The following is a 15,300-nucleotide window of genomic DNA, read 5'->3' as shown; positions in this document are numbered from 1 at the left end:
CGCAGGATACCGAGCGCTTTAGCTATAATCTTAAGCTTATTCGATATAGTATCGAGTAAGGGTTTAGTGAATAAGAGCTTATTATTAGTAGAGAGAGTATAGGAGGGCTTCGTAATACTATAGAAGTATATAAAAATAAACGTAGATAATAGATTAGCAGGAAATTACTAGTTATTACTACTACCCGGGCTTATAACTATTAAATTAACGGGAGCGTGCTTATAGGGAGCGTTAATTCAGGAAATATATAATCGTATTCTATATAAAAGAGAAAGAAAAAGGGGGCGGGTATACGTGTCCTAAATACATCTACCACCTTCTAAGCGAGGATAGTAGGGCACCTCCAACTAATAGGAGGTCACCATACCGTGGCTCACGTGACAGAATATGACAATGGATGTAAGTTCGCGTGGCTTCAGCCTTCGGGGAGTTAAGGTTCAAGCAATGGGTACGTACCGAAGACCCCATATGATGGCACGTGATGTAATGTGGCAGCCAATTCCGCCCTGTCGGTTGGCTTAGTAAGCCCAATCCCGTCCAAAGAAACACCGGCCGAAATTTTGTATCCGTACCTCTCAAGCTTCTTCCGCTGCTGCTCAACCACCCGATGTAATAAATGAAAACATCTCCCCCCCACGCACCCAATTCGCCCTCGAGCTCAAGCCGGATGTCGCGCGGGCTGTCTACGCCCCAGCTGTCAAGATGGCGACCACCTCCAACATGTTCCTCTACTCCCTGACGGTCCAGCCGCCGACAAATATCACCCAGGCCGTGCTGGGTCAGTTCTCGGGCACGAAGGAGCAGCAGATCATAACAGCCGCGGGCCCGCGTCTGACTCTTCTTCGCCCCGATCCCACGCAGGGGAAGGTCATTACCTTGCTTTCTCACAATATCTTCGGCATTATTCGGGCAATGGCAGCTTTCCGGCTGGCCGGAAGCAACAAGGGTAGGCGTCTTCATTCTTGATTTGTGAAGAAATAAAAAGTTCGAACGCTTCGAGCTCGGAGATCCCAATGCTAAACGCTCTTTTTTCCCTCTGTTAGATTACCTGATTCTCGCAACGGACTCGGGCCGAATCACCATCATAGAGTACCTCCCAGCCCAGAACAAGTTTCAGCGCCTGCATCTCGAGACCTTCGGCAAGTCTGGCGTCCGACGCGTCATCCCCGGCCAGTACCTGGCGTGTGACCCCAAAGGCAGAGCGTGCCTCATCGCGTCGGTGGAGAAGAACAAGCTGGTCTACGTCCTGAACCGGAACGCCCAGGCTGAGCTCACCATCTCGTCCCCGCTAGAGGCCCACAAACCGGGCATACATGTCCTGTCCATGGTGGCATTGGACGTGGGCTACGCCAACCCGGTCTTCGCTGCCCTGGAAACCGACTACACAGAGGCGGACCAGGACCCCACAGGCCATGCCGTTGACGAGGTCGAGACGCAGCTCGTGTACTATGAGCTGGATCTCGGCCTGAATCACGTGGTTCGGAGATGGTCGGATCCTGTTGACCCGACCGCCTCTCTCCTCTTTCAAGTGCCCGGCGGTAACGACGGACCGAGCGGCGTCCTCGTTTGCGGAGAGGAGAACATCACATACAGGCACTCCAACCAGGAAGCTTTCCGGATTCCCATCCCGCGCAGGCGTGGCGCCACGGAGGACCCGTCGAGGAAGCGCAACATCGTCGCCGGTGTAATGCATAAGCTCAAGGGCAGCGCTGGTGCCTTCTTCTTTCTCCTCCAGACGGAGGATGGCGACCTTTTCAAGGTGACGATCGATATGGCGGAGGATCAAGAGGGCAACCCGACGGGTGAGGTAAAGCGGCTGAAAATCAAGTATTTCGATACCGTCCCCGTGGCCTCCAGCTTGTGCATTCTCAAGAGCGGCTTCCTGTACGTGGCCAGTCAGTTTGGCAACTATCACTTTTACCAATTCGAGAAGCTCGGCGACGATGACGACGAACTCGAGGTCTCGAGCGATGACTACTCGCCCGACCCCAAAGCATCGTACGACGCCGTGTACTTCCATCCCAGGCCGTTGGATAACCTGGCCCTGGTGGAGAGCATTGATTCCATGAATCCGCTGCTCGACTGCAAGGTGGCCAATCTGACCGGCGAAGATGCACCGCAAATTTACACCGTCAGCGGGAGCGGCGCGAGAAGCACGTTCAGGATGCTCAAGCACGGCCTGGAGGTGAACGAGATTGTCGCGTCCGAGCTCCCCGGCATCCCCTCGGCTGTTTGGACGCTCAAGCTCAATCGCGGGGACCAATACGACGCGTATATCGTTCTGTCCTTTACCAACGGCACGCTGGTGCTGAGCATTGGAGAGACGGTGGAAGAAGTTAACGACTCGGGCTTTCTCACCTCGGCACCGACATTGGCAGCCCAGCTTCTGGGCGAGGATGGCCTTCTCCAGGTCCACCCCAAGGGCATCAGGCACATTCGGAACGGCCAAGTGAACGAGTGGCCGGCGCCGCAGCATCGTTCCATCGTGGCGGCCACAACGAACCAGCATCAAGTCGCCGTCGCCCTCAGCTCGGGCGAGATTGTCTATTTCGAGATGGACGCGGACGGGTCGTTGGCCGAGTACGACGAGAAGAAGGAGATGTTTGGCACGGTCACCTGCCTGTCCCTCGGCGACGTGCCCGAGGGCAGGCTAAGGAGCTCGTTCTTGGTCGTGGGCTGCGATGACAGCACGGTCCGCGTCCTCAGCCTCGACCCGGAGTCAACCCTGGAGAGCAAATCCGTCCAAGCCCTGACGGCGCCGCCCACGTCGTTGGCCATCATCGCGATGGAGGATTCGTCTTCGGGCGGATCGACGCTCTACCTTCACATCGGGCTGCACTCCGGCGTCTATCTCCGCACCGTGTTGGACGAGGTTACCGGCGAGCTCACCGACACCCGACAGAAGTTCCTGGGCCCTAAGCCGGTCAAGCTGTTCCAAGTCACCGTTCAGGGACGGACGTGTGTTCTTGGCTTGAGCTCCCGCCCCTGGCTGGGCTACGCTGATCCCATCTCCAAGAGCTTCGCACTTACGCCGTTGAACTACGTCGACCTCGAATGGGGTTGGAATTTCAGTAGTGAACAATGCGAGGAAGGCGTCGTTGGTATTCAAGGCCAGTCCCTCAGGTAAGCTTATTTATTTTTATTTATTTTTTCGTCTTCTCTCTTTTCTTTTTGGCCACTTTGGTCGCTTTCTGCAGCATGATGAGAAAAAGGGATCCTACGCCACATGGCAATGAGGATTATTTTTATTTTTTTGTACCAATTGTTCCTACTGAGCTGCAATTTTCTTCATTCTTCCATCATCCCTGAAATGCCTGGGATATCGGATTCGTGCTAACGAACCATTCTTGTCAGGATTTTTGCGATGGAGAAACTGGGAGATACCTTGACACAAAAGTCCATCCCACTCACATACACACCGCGACGCCTCCTCAAGCATCCCGACTATCCCATGTTTTACACGATTGAAGCAGACAATAATACGTTGCCGCCAGAGTTGCGGGCCCAGCTCATCGCGGACCAGGGCGCGGTGAACGGCGATGCCCAAACCCTCCCCCCAGCCGAGTTTGGGCATCCCAAGGGCAAAGGCCGGTGGGCCTCGTGCATTAATGTCATCGACCCGCTGTCCGAGGAGCAGCGGACGCTGCAGACTGTTGACCTGGACAACAACGAGGCGGCAGTTAGCGCCGCCATCGTCTCGTTTACGAGCCAGGATGACGAGAGTTTCCTGGTGGTCGGCACCGGTAAAGACATGGTTGTCAACCCTCGACAGTTCGCGGAAGGCTATATTCGGATTTACCGGTTCAACGAAGAGGGGCGCGAGCTGCAGTTCATCCACAAGACCAAGGTGGAGGAGCCGCCGGTGGCGCTGGCCAGTTTCCAAGGCAAGCTGCTCGCCGGGATCGGGAAGATGGTGCGGATTTACGACCTGGGCCTGAGGCAGATGTTGCGAAAGGCGCAGGCCGAAGTGGCGCCGCAGCTCATCGTGTCCCTGAACACGCAGGGGAACCGGATCATCGTAGGCGATGTGCAGCAGGGCGTCATCTACGTGGTGTATAAGCCGGCGACGAACAAGCTCATCCCGTTTGTGGACGACACCATCGCGCGGTGGACCACGTGCACGACCATGGTCGACTACGAATCCGTGGCGGGCGGCGACAAGTTCGGCAACATGTTCATCGTCCGGACGCCGGAGAAGGCGAGCCAGGAGGCGGACGAGGAGCAGGCCGGCCTCCACCTGATGCACACGCGGGACTACCTCCACGGCACGCCGCACCGGCTCAACCTCGTCAGCCATTTCTACTGCCAGGACGTGCCGACGAGCATCGCCAAGGCCAGCCTGGTTGTGGGCGGCCAGGAGGTGCTCCTGTGGAGCGGCATCAGCGGGACGGTCGGCGTGTTCATCCCGTTCGTCACGCGCGAGGATGCCGACTTCTTCCAGACGCTGGAGCAGCACATGCGGACGGAGGACCCGCCGCTGGCGGGGCGGGACCACCTCATTTACCGGGGCTACTATGCGCCGGTCAAGGGGGTCATTGACGGCGACCTCTGCGAGAGGTTCACGCTGTTGCCGAATGATAAGAAGCAAATGATCGCGGGCGAGCTGGACCGGTCCGTTCGTGAGATTGAAAGGAAGATTTCCGACGTTCGCACCCGTTCGGCTTTCTAAAGAAGTCTTGACATGATTCACATACCATGGCTTGGCGTTGGCGGATGGCGGTTTTGCGATTTGGTCGATTTTCTCACGTACGGATCGAATGGAGCAGGGGAGCGATATGCGGTGTTTTTTTCTTTTTCTTCTTTTTTTCTGATCTTGGACGAGCCCAAGGAGTCTCTTCGGAGGGACAGTGGCTTCGAAATGTATACTCGACAGTAGATGTCTAGTCTCGATGAGGGTAATATAATTAGGTCCCAGCCAAGATGTGACCTCCGGAAAATTCCAGCGCAGATAGTCTAGTTCATCCCAAGGCTTCGTGAGATTGGTGACTTGTGGATCCTCTAACCGCTGCTTGCCCATTTATGTGCTTGGAACGACGGCCCTTGACTGCCTTGTGAAGGTGTACGCTAGAAGGAAACAATTGCAGTCATTATGTCGTTAAGTGTCTTTTGCCTCTCCTGCTGGGGGGGGGGGGGAGAAGAAAAAAAGAGGAAGAAGAGAAAAGAAGAGAGAAAAAAGGGAAGAAAAAACAGAGGACAGGGAAAAGTCAAGACTACAAGCCAAAGAGCTTCCACCCCGCCGCCCTCTTCGGCTTAGAACGCAACTCCGAACGAAGAGGGTTCTCACGCTCCCAGACGTCATCCGCCCGGTAGGCATCCACAGCGGCAGCCAAGTCATAGTCGGCCTGCTCGAGGTACAGCAAAGCGACGTCGTAGTCGTGGACCTTACAGGCGACCATGAAGCGGCGGAGACGGGCCTTGCGGCGCTCGTCGTCCTCGCCGGCGACCGGGCGGGGGCTGAGGCTGACGCCGGCTCGGTAGTGGGATGCGGGGATGAGGATGGTGCGGCGGGCGGCGAGGAGGTGGTCGCTTGACAGGTTGTTGGCGCGGCGGAGGACAGGGGCGGGGACGCCGTAGCGGAGGCTTAGGGAGGCGATGGTGTCGTGGGGGTGGTGGAGAAAGTGGAGGGTGTCTTCTGCTGGGGGGTCGGGTTGTTGTTTTCCTTTCTTGTCCGTGGGATCGGGATGGGGAAGAGCGGATGGGTCGGGGGTGTATGGTGGCGGAGGATCATCGGGGTATGAAGTGCCTGATGCGTCGTCGGTCGAGGGGCGTTCGGGGTTCGTCGCTTCGGAGATTGGAGGGGGAGGGGGAGGTGGCGCTGAGATGGCGGAGGGCGGAGTTGATGTGGAAGAGGTTGAGGAGGAGGATGTGGTCTGGCAGTAGGGGCAGTAGAGGGCGAAACGTGCATTCTTCTGAGTCGTGGGAGAATGGATCGTTAGAATTCGTCCTTCGCTGAGAATCACAAAAGACGTACATAGAGACAGAGACCGCAGATGACCCGACGGCAGCATGAAAGGTCTCGGTTTTCTGGAAGAGGCTTCTCGGACCCTGCGACAAAGCGCGGTAGATCGCATAGGAAAGTGGCGCAAGTGCAACATGAGGCTTCCGACGTTGGAGCGGACGGAAGGGAGATCTTCTGGTCGTCACGAACGAGACCCATTTCGGGTAGATATGCGACGTATAAGTACGGAGTATGACTATGGCGCTGATAGTATGAAGAAAAGCCGCTTGGAAAACGGTCGAAACAAAATGCTATAGATACGACGTTGGGTTAAACAAGGGGTTGTCATATATACCTTACCTTACGATATAGGTGATGATGGATGATGTTTGCCACGTGCCGCAGCGTCTCTTACCTAATGAGGTAGGGAACTTAGTAAGGTAGTGTAAAGCATCAGGGCAACAGTACAGGATAAAAGCCTCTCCGAAAAAGCATCAAGTCATGAGCTCGATGGAATATGAGATGACGGAGTTGGGGAGGGAAAAGCGTGTTGCAAGGTGGTGATGTTCGTGTCTGCCAAGTATATAGGTACCCTTTCCAGCGTCCCTAACGCCCGTACACCGAGCAACACCATGGCCTCGTTGGCGCAGTGGTAACGCGTTGCACTTGTACTCCACGTCATATGCAAAGATCACTGGTTCAAACCCAGTACGAGGCACATCTTTTTGTCACTTTCTCTGTGCTTCGGCTACGGGGTTTCTTTTATCCGTCAATCTTCTTGTCTTCCCTTGTACTTTTCTCACCTATAAGTATATACCTTATATTACAGGTATATTAGCTTACATACTCTCCTATTCCTTATTCTAACCATCAATTATTTGGTCAGTAATTCGAATTATGTTCTCTCTCTCTCTCCCTGCCTAGCATTATCTTCTGGATAGATACCTCACTGCTACTATCATTCGCTACCATTTGTCAATATAATCCTCCTTCACACATTTACCAGGGCAATAATTCATAGCATCGTAGGCATTACTATGTAGGTACTACATACACTACGTTAAAAAAAACAATGGCGCCCTACCTAAAACCGACCAAAGGTGGTACAGTGGCTCCCGCCCGAAACGTTCTTGTTCTGCTTCAGACAGTCCTCCTGCTGCACCTTGCACAGGGCCGTGGCCTTGACCCAGGCGGTAAAGCCCTTGGTCTCGAGCTGGGCCTTGGCGTAGACGTTGCGGCACGTCTCGCCCTGCTCGTGGCAGGCGTCGACGCAGGCGCCCTTGACCTGGCTGCGCTTGTAGGTCGGGCAGCGCAGCGTGTTGGCGAACAGGTACTGCTTGAAGTGGTAGCCGCTGTGGAACTCGGCCTCGACGTCGTTGCACGTCACGAACGGCATCTCGATGCCGCCGACCGGGTTGCCCGGGCCGTAGCCCTTGAGGCCGTTCTTGGCCTGGACGCAGACGCTGGTCGGCTCGGGCACCACGGGGGTCGGGGCCGGGGTATGCGGGGTGGTCGGGGTGGCCGCGGCCGTGGTCTCGGGGCAGGGCACGGTCGAGGTGCTGGTGGTCGGGGGCTTCACGCCGCCCTTGGGGGGCTTCTTGGAGAGGAAGTCGCCCCTGGAGCAGTCCCTGCCCGGCTTGCACGTGGTCAGGCAGTAGGACCCGAGCTCGGCGCACCACTGGCCGAACTTGAGGCACTCCAGGGTGCCGGGCCAGCCCGCGGTGGCCAGGCAGGCCGCCGTCTGGAGGACGCACTTGCCCTTGGCCACGAGGCAGCCCGCCTTGTTGTTGAACTCGGGGATCGGCTCGCTGCACCACCGGCCGCAGCAGTACTCGGTGGTGGGGGGGAAGACGACCTCAGTGGTGCAGACGGCGGGGACTTCGGTGGTGGTCGGGGGAAGGACGACGGACGAGAAAGTGCTGGGGGGCTGCGATGGCGCCGCCGAGCTGACCACGGCAGACGAAGAGGGGGTGGGAGAAGCCGAAGGCGCGGCAGAAGAGACGGGAGGCTCGGGTTCCTGGCCCTCGCCGCAGGGCTCGAGAGACTGGAATCCCACAGCCAGGTACAGCTGGATGCGGCTACGGCCACCGCACGTCTGGGACGAGTCGCCATTGCAGGACATGGCGCACTCGCCAGCCTCGACGGAGCGAGCGTCGCTCGCCTTGAGGGCGCCGCACCAGCACTCGCCTCCGAACTCGACACCGGCATGGGGGAAGCCGCCGGCCTTGCAAGCGGCGATGCAGAGCTGCGGGGTCATCTGGGACGAGCTGAGCTGGTCCTGGGGCCAGGAGAGGGTGCGGCCGACGGTGGAGTCGTCGCTCCAGCAGCCGATGTCGACGTAGTCGTCTTCGTCGACCAGGGCCGGGTCCGGGAAGGTCGGGTCGCTGTAGACAGAGAGGGAGTTGTCGCCGCCACAGACCTGGTCCCTGTCGCCGTTGCAAGGGTGCGAGCACTGGGACTCGTCGAGCTGGGCGCCCTCGATGACGTTGCCGCAGTAGCAGATGCCGTAGTACTTCAATCCAGAGTGGGCGAAACCGTTGCCTGTAGTTGGGGAGACGGTCAGTCGGGTGTTGCTGGCTGAGGGAACCAGTCACGACATGAGAATAGGGGAGTTGGATAAGGTGACCGTCCAGACATACCCTTGCAGATGGCCGAGCATTTCTCAACGGTCATGTCATCTGAAGTCTCCGAGGACCTGTAGACCAGGCTGTTTCCGTCGGCATCGGCATAGCAGCCGGAATACTCAAAAGGAGCATATTCGCTAGGGCAAGGAGGTTCCTCGTTGTGCCAAGCCTGGGCCAGGGAGGCAAGGCCAAGGGCAGCCAGTGCAGCCCAAGAACGAAGGGGGGCCATGGTACGGAGTGCAGGCAGAAAATTAAGAATTATTATTCAAGAGAGTGTTGAATGTAAGTATAAAATGAACGAATGTAGTATGGTCTGTATGAACGAATGTATGCACCGGAGACTACACTACCGGGACTTGGTGGTGAAGAGCCGAAGGAAGACCAAACGTGAAGCCAGGACGAAGGACGTCAACCCCCATATTTATAAACATAACGCATCGTGAAGTTGTCTCCTGACTCCCCAGACTAGACTAATACCTACCGGCTCACCGACCCCCCTGCCACCGGGTTGCGTCCCCTTCCACGACGGGGGTGGAAAATCAACCGGTTCAGGTCGACCGTCAAGCTAGCCCTGTGAGGTTGAAAAGCACAGACAAGAACAGCCATGCCATGAGCTGACGGGGGGCACGCACACGTCGCTCAGTGCCCAAAAGGGCTCGACTTGGCAGGCCACGGACCACGGGCCACGCGGGTCAAAGGGGAGGGCGGAGGAGGATCAGAGCGGAAGAATACGACCCTGCATCTCATCTGCAGCAGTCACCGACATCGTTAGCCGAGTGCCTTTTTACCTTGTAGCTCGGCACCCCCTGAACGAGCCACCATTCCCATCTCAGACGGATATTCTGCGAGAGAATGAACAAAAAAAAAAAAAAACCCCCAGAGGATGGCTGACCGTCTGTGCGCTCTCCCCCCCTTAGACCCAAAGTCGCTCGACGATAGAGAAGAGAGAAGAGGACGAGGCGTTGGGTGGCGGAGAGCATGGAGAGCACCGCTGGTTTCAGGCCTTCCGAGTTCAAGTTGCCCAGTCTCAGGGCAAACAGAAGACAAGCTTTTTCATTTCGGCTTCGTTTTTGCGAGTTATGTGACACTTTGGCTGACGGGGTCTGCTATTACAGTTACAGTATTATACGTTGGTAATTACAGTATAACCCGGACCTACTGCACTGCCCAGCGCTATTACCACTCTCAATGCATAGCCAGTTTTATTTTCTTACCCAATACTGGTAAACCTACGCGAGGATTCGCAGGGTTCATGTAAAACAGCTTGAGCATATTGAGAGTATGTACTCCGTAGACGGTCTCGGTGCTCTCTTTTACACGTACAACGTATTTCAACTTACTTTCTCTGTGCCTCCACAGGGCCAATGGTAAATAATTACCCTTGGAGTCCTCAACCCACGGAGCAAGGGAGACTCGAACAAGTGCTAATGGGCTGATCTCCCCTCACTTTTCAGACTAAGCACGTTCCTGGTTTGGCGTCGACCAAAAGTGGTAATTACTGCCAATTTAACTTGCTAATTAACGTCTTTGCGTCCGTCGGAATAACTCTCTCTCTACACTAGGTAATTACCGTGAGGCTGGCATCTCGCTTCGACCGGTGCTGCAGACAGCGCGCGTCCTAGGCTCCCCTCGAGGCACTAGTTGTTCATGCATTGACCGGTGGGAACAAACAAATGCCTCGTAAAAATAGGAGAGGCAAAAAAAGAGAAGAAACAAAAAACAAGAAAAAGGAGGCAAAGGAGGAAAGGCCCCGGGTACTAATTTCTCGTTCTAACTGTTCCAATATTGTAACCTTGACCGGGGGACGCTAGGAACACGCCGGGACGAGGGTTCCTGCATTACATTACGGCTGGCCCATCTTATTGGATGGATGTCTTGCTGGAAGCGAAGCGAAGAGAAAGCGACTTGGCGGATCAATATTTTCTACAAAGTATCCATGCTTTCGCTGTCAGGTGAGTCCCCTGAGCCTGACACGTACCAAGTACACGCCGTCCTGGTCGTTCTCGGTTCTCTCACCTGTTCATTTCCTCCTTGGGTTTACATGGACACCCAGTGGCAGAAGAACATCCGCAAGGCCCAGCCAGAGTCACGTAAAAGAATCCCTACATGTCATGCCTGTGTATGTGTGTGTTCATTCTAGCACCTCCTTCAACAGATTAGAAAGGCAAGGAGATGACCCCGTATGTCTTTAACAGTACAACCAGTGACCTTAAGAACGACGGTGTCTCAATAAGGAACATAATAAAATAAAAGAAAAAAAGAAAAACCATGGCCTGGAACTCCAATGCAGCTCTTTTTGTGCACCATCCATCCCAAGCAGTTCCTTCTCTCCACATTTTCCCGGTACCTTTAGTTTCCACCCTTCTTGCGCATATGGGGAGGCACAAACTTATCGGGCCCACCCGAAGGCTTCCACGACTCGGCTCCCGAAGCCGGGGATGCGTTGCGGCCGTTCTCACCGCGGCTCGAAGCCGTGCGGCTCATGGGCGCTCCACCGGACGCCGATCGGACCGGACCCGGACCCGGAGGAGGATCGCTGTCGACCGCCGCGCCGCCCGCCGCCCGTTTGGCAGCCTCCCGCTCGCGCCAGCTGGGCTTGTTGCCCGCCAGGTTCAGGCGAGGAGGACCAGCGCCACCGGCAGCGGCACCAGCACCAGCACCAGCACCAGCCCGGTCGCTCGAGTCCTTGCGCTCCATCGCAGGCGGCGCTGCACGCGGCGGCGGCGCGCTGTCGGAAGCTCCAGCCGCGCCCTTGGACGCCTCCCTCTCGCGCCACTTTCCGGCGCCGGGCAGGTTGAGCGGCCGACGAGATTCGCCCAGGTCGGCCGCCGCCCCGCGAACAGGTACGGCCGTCGCCGCAACCCTTTCGCGCTCCTTCTGTTCCTTCTCGGCCTTGCGACGCGCCAACGCCTCTTCCTCGCGCCGTGCCTGCATCGCCACCTTCTCCGCCAGCTCCTGCCGCTCCCTCTCGCGCTGCTCCTTAAGACGCTGCATCTCCTGGCGGCGAGCCTCCGCACGCTGCTCCTGCTCCTCCTTCTCCCGCGCCGCCTGCTCCTCCGCCTCGCGGAGCGCCCGCTCCTTCTCCTCGCGCTCGCGCTTCTCCTGCAGCTTGCGTTCGCGGTACGCCTTCTTGCGGGCGGCAATCTGCTTATCCAACTCCCGCTCGGCGTCCCGGCGACGCTTCTCGAACTCGTCGCGGCGACGCTCGTGAAGGTTCTCACGGAACGACTCATAATGCGGCATCAGCCGGGTGAGGCGGTGCTTCAGCTCCACGCTCTCCTTGTGCTTCACCTCCGCCTCCTTCAGCGTCGCCGTCTTGGTCTTCTCGTACGCAGCCCGGTCGAGCTGCGTCTGCCTCTCGTAGTCTTCGCCCAGCTTCTTCACCTCCTCCTTCCTGAAGGCCCGCTCCAAGTGGTCGACGCGCTTCCAGACGATGCGGAGCTTCTCGTTGATATCGTTCTTCTCCCGCTCAAGCTGCGCAACCTTCATGGCCCGAATGGCATTGGGATCCAGGTTGTCCAGATCGTCGAGGTCCAGATCCATCTCCTTGGGGTTGATCTTGAGGTCGGCGATCTGCTTCTTCAGCTCCTCCTTGCGCACACGATCACGCTCTGCCTTCATGCGCCTCTCCTCCCGCTCCTTCTGCTCGGCCGCGAGACGCTTGTCCTCCTGCTCCTGCAGGATCTGCTCGCGGAGTCGCTTCTGACGCGCATTCTCCCGTTCCCTGCGTGCCTGGATCTCGGACGCCTCCTCCTTGCGCTTCTGGATGACGTCCTTGCGCGCCAGGATCTCGCGGTGCTCTTGCTCGGCGCCCGCCTTGGCCCGAGTAAGGGCGGCCTGTCTCGCCTCGAGGCGAGCTTTGTTGAAGTCGGGGTCGATGTAGAAGCAGGTGTTGTAGAGCGTCTTGGCCAGCCGCGTCAGCTGCGAGCGGACAATATCCGAGGGGGTGTTCTGAAGACGCTGGACCGAGCCGCCGTCGGCTTCCGCAGAGCCGGCAGAAGATCCAGAGTGCGCAGCCTTGGCGGAGGAGAAGACGTCGTTATCGAAGCTCAGAACTCCCGTCGCGTGGTCCATGCGAATGGCCAGATCGCCCTTCTTGTTTCCATTCATAATAAACTTCTCGATGGTACCACGCGTGACTTGGAAAGGCTCGGGGAACTCGGCAAGACGCTCGACGAAGCTAAGGTCCACCGTCTCGTACACCTGAGAGAGCTGTTGGAACAGGCGGGTCAAGATCACCTGCTGCAGAGGCAGAATGTACTTCTGCATCTCGGCGTCGGTCCCGATCTTGACAAGAATGGGCGAGATCTTCTGGCAGATAGAGAGCGGGTGGAAGTCAACCTCGAGAATGTTGTAGAGGTCACGGATCTCGGCACGAGCCCGCTTGAGCAGGCCCCTGGCCAGCGCATCCCGGAACAGGCCAGCGCGCGTGGGAGCCTGAGCCATGCCAAGGAGGTGAGTGAGACGAGCGTTCTTGTTCTTGCGGGACTCGTCGAAGTCGACCATGGCGCCTCGAGACCGGCTGGTGCTAATGACCGGAATAGCCAAGGCGGACAGAAGCACGAACGAGGCGGCCTTCTGAAGATCACCGTCCGTAGCGGGAGGGTTGTCCGCCTTCTTTCCCTGGCCGGTGGCAACCACGGCTGCGGACTGGCGGAGGAGAGTGTAGTAGCGCGACCAGGCAGCGGCATGGAACAGGTAGTTCTCGCCGACGAGGAAGATCCTCGTGAGCTTCTCATAATAGTTGGCCATCATGATGTTCTTGGGCGGCCGCTTGCTGAGGTTGAGCAAAGTATGAATGTCCTCGACGGACCTGAAAGCCTCTTGCCAAAGCTCCAGCTCGACAGCCACGTTAAGCTGCTGGAAGCGGGTTTCCAAGTGACGTTGAAGCGTGTCCGGATCGCTCAGGTTGATGGCATGCATCTGGGACGAGTACTTGGCAGCGGTCTGAACGTGGTTGCGGAGCAGCTCGCAGAGCCTCCGGAACTCGGTCTTTCTGGCATACTTGAGACAGAAGTCGAAGGCTTGCATAGCCGTGCTTTGGTAAAGAATCTCAAGACGGGCATTGTTCCGGAGGATGTCGAGGACGGTGCGGTAGGCCTCCCACAAGAACTTTAGCCAAGGGGTCACAATGGCACGATCGGTACGGTCGCGGGACTGTTCACCGGACACAGTAGCCAGGAGGATAGACTCGGGAGTTTCGCTGGCCTCCAGGTCCTCAACGTTCGAGGTGGCGGTCGAAGCATCGATGGTAGACTGGACTTCGTCGGCTTTTTGTTGAGCGGCGGTCACCTTTTCGGCGGCGAGCTCGATGAATTTTTTTAGAACCAACTGACAGCACCAAGTTAGCTTCATGTATCTACGCAATTCATCTTCTCGACGTCGAGGATATGACGCCGGTGAAATATCTGTAACTTACCTCGATGGTTCCAACATCAGTATTCTGGCTGATATTCTTGTACTGGTATAGTGCATCCTTGGCGAGCTTTCCCTTCTTTTGCTCGACCGATAGCTCAACGAGAAGAATCACCACAGGCTCCAGCGATGCAATCGGGACGCTGCGGGATCGCTTCGATGTGATGTGCTCGTGGAGGAGAGTGAGGGCGGCAGGCGCCTGCCTGACGCCGATGAGCTCGTGGGCGCGCTTGAGCACATTTTCGGGTTTTTGATGGGGTGGGGGCGCCTAAAAAAGGAAAAAAAGGTCGAACCTGTCAGTACGGTTGCCCACAAATTATCACACACGATAGACTGGATGGTAGGTCAAGGGGCAGTAGCGGAGAGAGATGGTCATGACGCCATTCAGGGTGTGGTTCGAGGCGGGAGGGGCGGGATGGGAATGGGAGATGGGAGATGGGGGTCCTTTCAGGCGTTTCAACTCACCATGATGGGCGATGTCCTCTCAGGAATAACTCGCGATATATCGCTTTGTCTCTGATGAGAGGGTGCAGCGCAAGCCTTGACGCGAGCGAGACGGTTGACTTGGCTTATCGCTGCGGGTTAATGCGTTGCGTTGCGGAGGAGACCACGGAAGAGGATTTTTTCAAATTCCCTGTGTGGACGGTATGCGAGTGGCCTTGAGGGGCTAACTTGTGATCTGTGCGTGGGATACCCACTATTACAAAGCAGTATCACGTGATACAAAACCCGCCAGCCACAAACGGTGGTGATGAGTAAGGTAGGTAGTTGTAGTAGTTTTGAACACTTGGATTAACGCTCAACGCTGATTCCTTCGCGGAGCAGGGACTTATTGGGGTAAACCGGCGCTGATATATTGTGTAACACCTTAATTACTTCGTATCTCATACGTGCCTAGTACTCTGTAAGTATGGCCTACGTATCTATGCAGCAATCGGTTGTGTGTAGTCACATGACCGATATGCCCCTGATGACATAAGAAAGCCTTCCGTGGCTGTCACCGTCAGTGTGGCTAGTGCCAGACGTATCATACCATTTCAAAAGATCCCAGTGTGTCGCTGGGCTAGTAGGCAACCTTTTCTCAAAAGAGTCGAGTGCGAATCGAGGAAGCGATGTTGTTGATGAGGAAAGGGCTGTGACCAAACCACTCACTAGTTCTGTCGCTAGCTGTAAGGAACACACGGGACAGGGACGGAATTCGTAGGGAGAGGCTGTCAATTTAGAGCATGACATTTTCTCTCCTGGTCTTCTACTTTGTACAATACCTATCCTCTTCTCTACGAAGTACGGATATTGGTAGCTTCAATCGCTGCCACCAGTGAT

General features: G+C 56.6%; 5 protein-coding genes and 1 non-coding gene across 6 annotated transcripts; 3 read left to right on the top strand and 3 right to left on the bottom strand.

Moving 5' to 3' along the window:
• The first annotated feature begins 609 nt into the window (after nt 1–609).
• SODALDRAFT_290612 (hypothetical protein) lies at nt 610–4,946 on the top strand. Its single transcript, XM_028608646.1, has 3 exons — nt 610–946; nt 1,044–3,123; nt 3,355–4,946. The coding sequence occupies exons 1-3, from the start codon at nt 703–705 to the stop codon at nt 4,667–4,669; spliced, it is 3,639 nt and encodes a 1,212-aa protein (XP_028468203.1). The 5' UTR covers nt 610–702; the 3' UTR covers nt 4,670–4,946.
• A 174-nt stretch (nt 4,947–5,120) lies between these two features.
• On the bottom strand, nt 5,121–6,316 carry SODALDRAFT_290610 (hypothetical protein). Its single transcript, XM_028608645.1, has 2 exons — nt 5,972–6,316; nt 5,121–5,909 (listed from the first exon to the last, which is right to left on the bottom strand). The coding sequence occupies exons 1-2, from the start codon at nt 6,155–6,157 to the stop codon at nt 5,211–5,213; spliced, it is 885 nt and encodes a 294-aa protein (XP_028468202.1). The 5' UTR covers nt 6,158–6,316; the 3' UTR covers nt 5,121–5,210.
• A 257-nt stretch (nt 6,317–6,573) lies between these two features.
• Nucleotides 6,574–6,656, top strand: SODALDRAFT_t72. The gene has a single exon. It is a non-coding gene; the product is annotated as a tRNA-Thr (tRNA).
• Nucleotides 6,657–6,878: 222 nt separating this feature from the next.
• SODALDRAFT_330113 (WSC-domain-containing protein) lies at nt 6,879–9,159 on the bottom strand. Its single transcript, XM_028611124.1, has 2 exons — nt 8,578–9,159; nt 6,879–8,479 (listed from the first exon to the last, which is right to left on the bottom strand). Exons 1-2 carry the CDS (start codon nt 8,789–8,791, stop codon nt 7,023–7,025), a joined length of 1,671 nt encoding a protein of 556 aa, XP_028468201.1. The 5' UTR covers nt 8,792–9,159; the 3' UTR covers nt 6,879–7,022.
• On the top strand, nt 8,880–10,821 carry SODALDRAFT_376184 (hypothetical protein; the record flags this gene model as incomplete). Its single annotated transcript, XM_028614793.1, has 10 exons — nt 8,880–8,969; nt 9,032–9,135; nt 9,206–9,329; nt 9,480–9,643; nt 9,810–9,841; nt 9,922–9,929; nt 10,017–10,050; nt 10,125–10,202; nt 10,374–10,647; nt 10,703–10,821. The coding sequence occupies 10 exons, from the start codon at nt 8,880–8,882 to the stop codon at nt 10,752–10,754; spliced, it is 960 nt and encodes a 319-aa protein (XP_028468200.1). The 3' UTR covers nt 10,755–10,821.
• A 12-nt stretch (nt 10,822–10,833) lies between these two features.
• On the bottom strand, nt 10,834–14,612 carry SODALDRAFT_330112 (eukaryotic translation initiation factor 3 subunit A). Its single transcript, XM_028611123.1, has 3 exons — nt 14,443–14,612; nt 13,982–14,245; nt 10,834–13,893 (listed from the first exon to the last, which is right to left on the bottom strand). Exons 1-3 carry the CDS (start codon nt 14,443–14,445, stop codon nt 10,912–10,914), a joined length of 3,249 nt encoding a protein of 1,082 aa, XP_028468199.1. The 5' UTR covers nt 14,446–14,612; the 3' UTR covers nt 10,834–10,911.
• Nucleotides 14,613–15,300: the final 688 nt, after the last annotated feature.

The sequence above is a fragment of the Sodiomyces alkalinus genome (assembly GCF_003711515.1).
Source record: "Sodiomyces alkalinus F11 unplaced genomic scaffold SODALscaffold_2, whole genome shotgun sequence".
In the NCBI taxonomy this organism is placed as follows: Eukaryota; Fungi; Ascomycota; class Sordariomycetes; order Glomerellales; family Plectosphaerellaceae; genus Sodiomyces; species Sodiomyces alkalinus.
This window is presented reverse-complemented; position numbering and strand designations above follow the sequence as displayed.

Coding starts and splice junctions, on each gene's coding strand:
- SODALDRAFT_330113 (XM_028611124.1), bottom strand. CDS start 8,791: ATGGCCCCCCTTCGTTCTTGGGCTGCACTGGCTGCCCTTGGCCTTGCC. Junction 8,480..8,577: donor ATGCTCGGCCATCTGCAAGG/GTATGTCTGGAC, acceptor CCCCAACTACAG/GCAACGGTTTCGCCCACTCT.
- SODALDRAFT_290612 (XM_028608646.1), top strand. CDS start 703: ATGGCGACCACCTCCAACATGTTCCTCTACTCCCTGACGGTCCAGCCG. Junction 947..1,043: donor GCTGGCCGGAAGCAACAAGG/GTAGGCGTCTTC, acceptor TCCCTCTGTTAG/ATTACCTGATTCTCGCAACG. Junction 3,124..3,354: donor ATTCAAGGCCAGTCCCTCAG/GTAAGCTTATTT, acceptor CATTCTTGTCAG/GATTTTTGCGATGGAGAAAC.
- SODALDRAFT_330112 (XM_028611123.1), bottom strand. Junction 13,894..13,981: donor CTGATGTTGGAACCATCGAG/GTAAGTTACAGA, acceptor TGGTGCTGTCAG/TTGGTTCTAAAAAAATTCAT.
- SODALDRAFT_290610 (XM_028608645.1), bottom strand. CDS start 6,157: ATGGGTCTCGTTCGTGACGACCAGAAGATCTCCCTTCCGTCCGCTCCA. Junction 5,910..5,971: donor TCTGCGGTCTCTGTCTCTAT/GTACGTCTTTTG, acceptor CCCACGACTCAG/AAGAATGCACGTTTCGCCCT.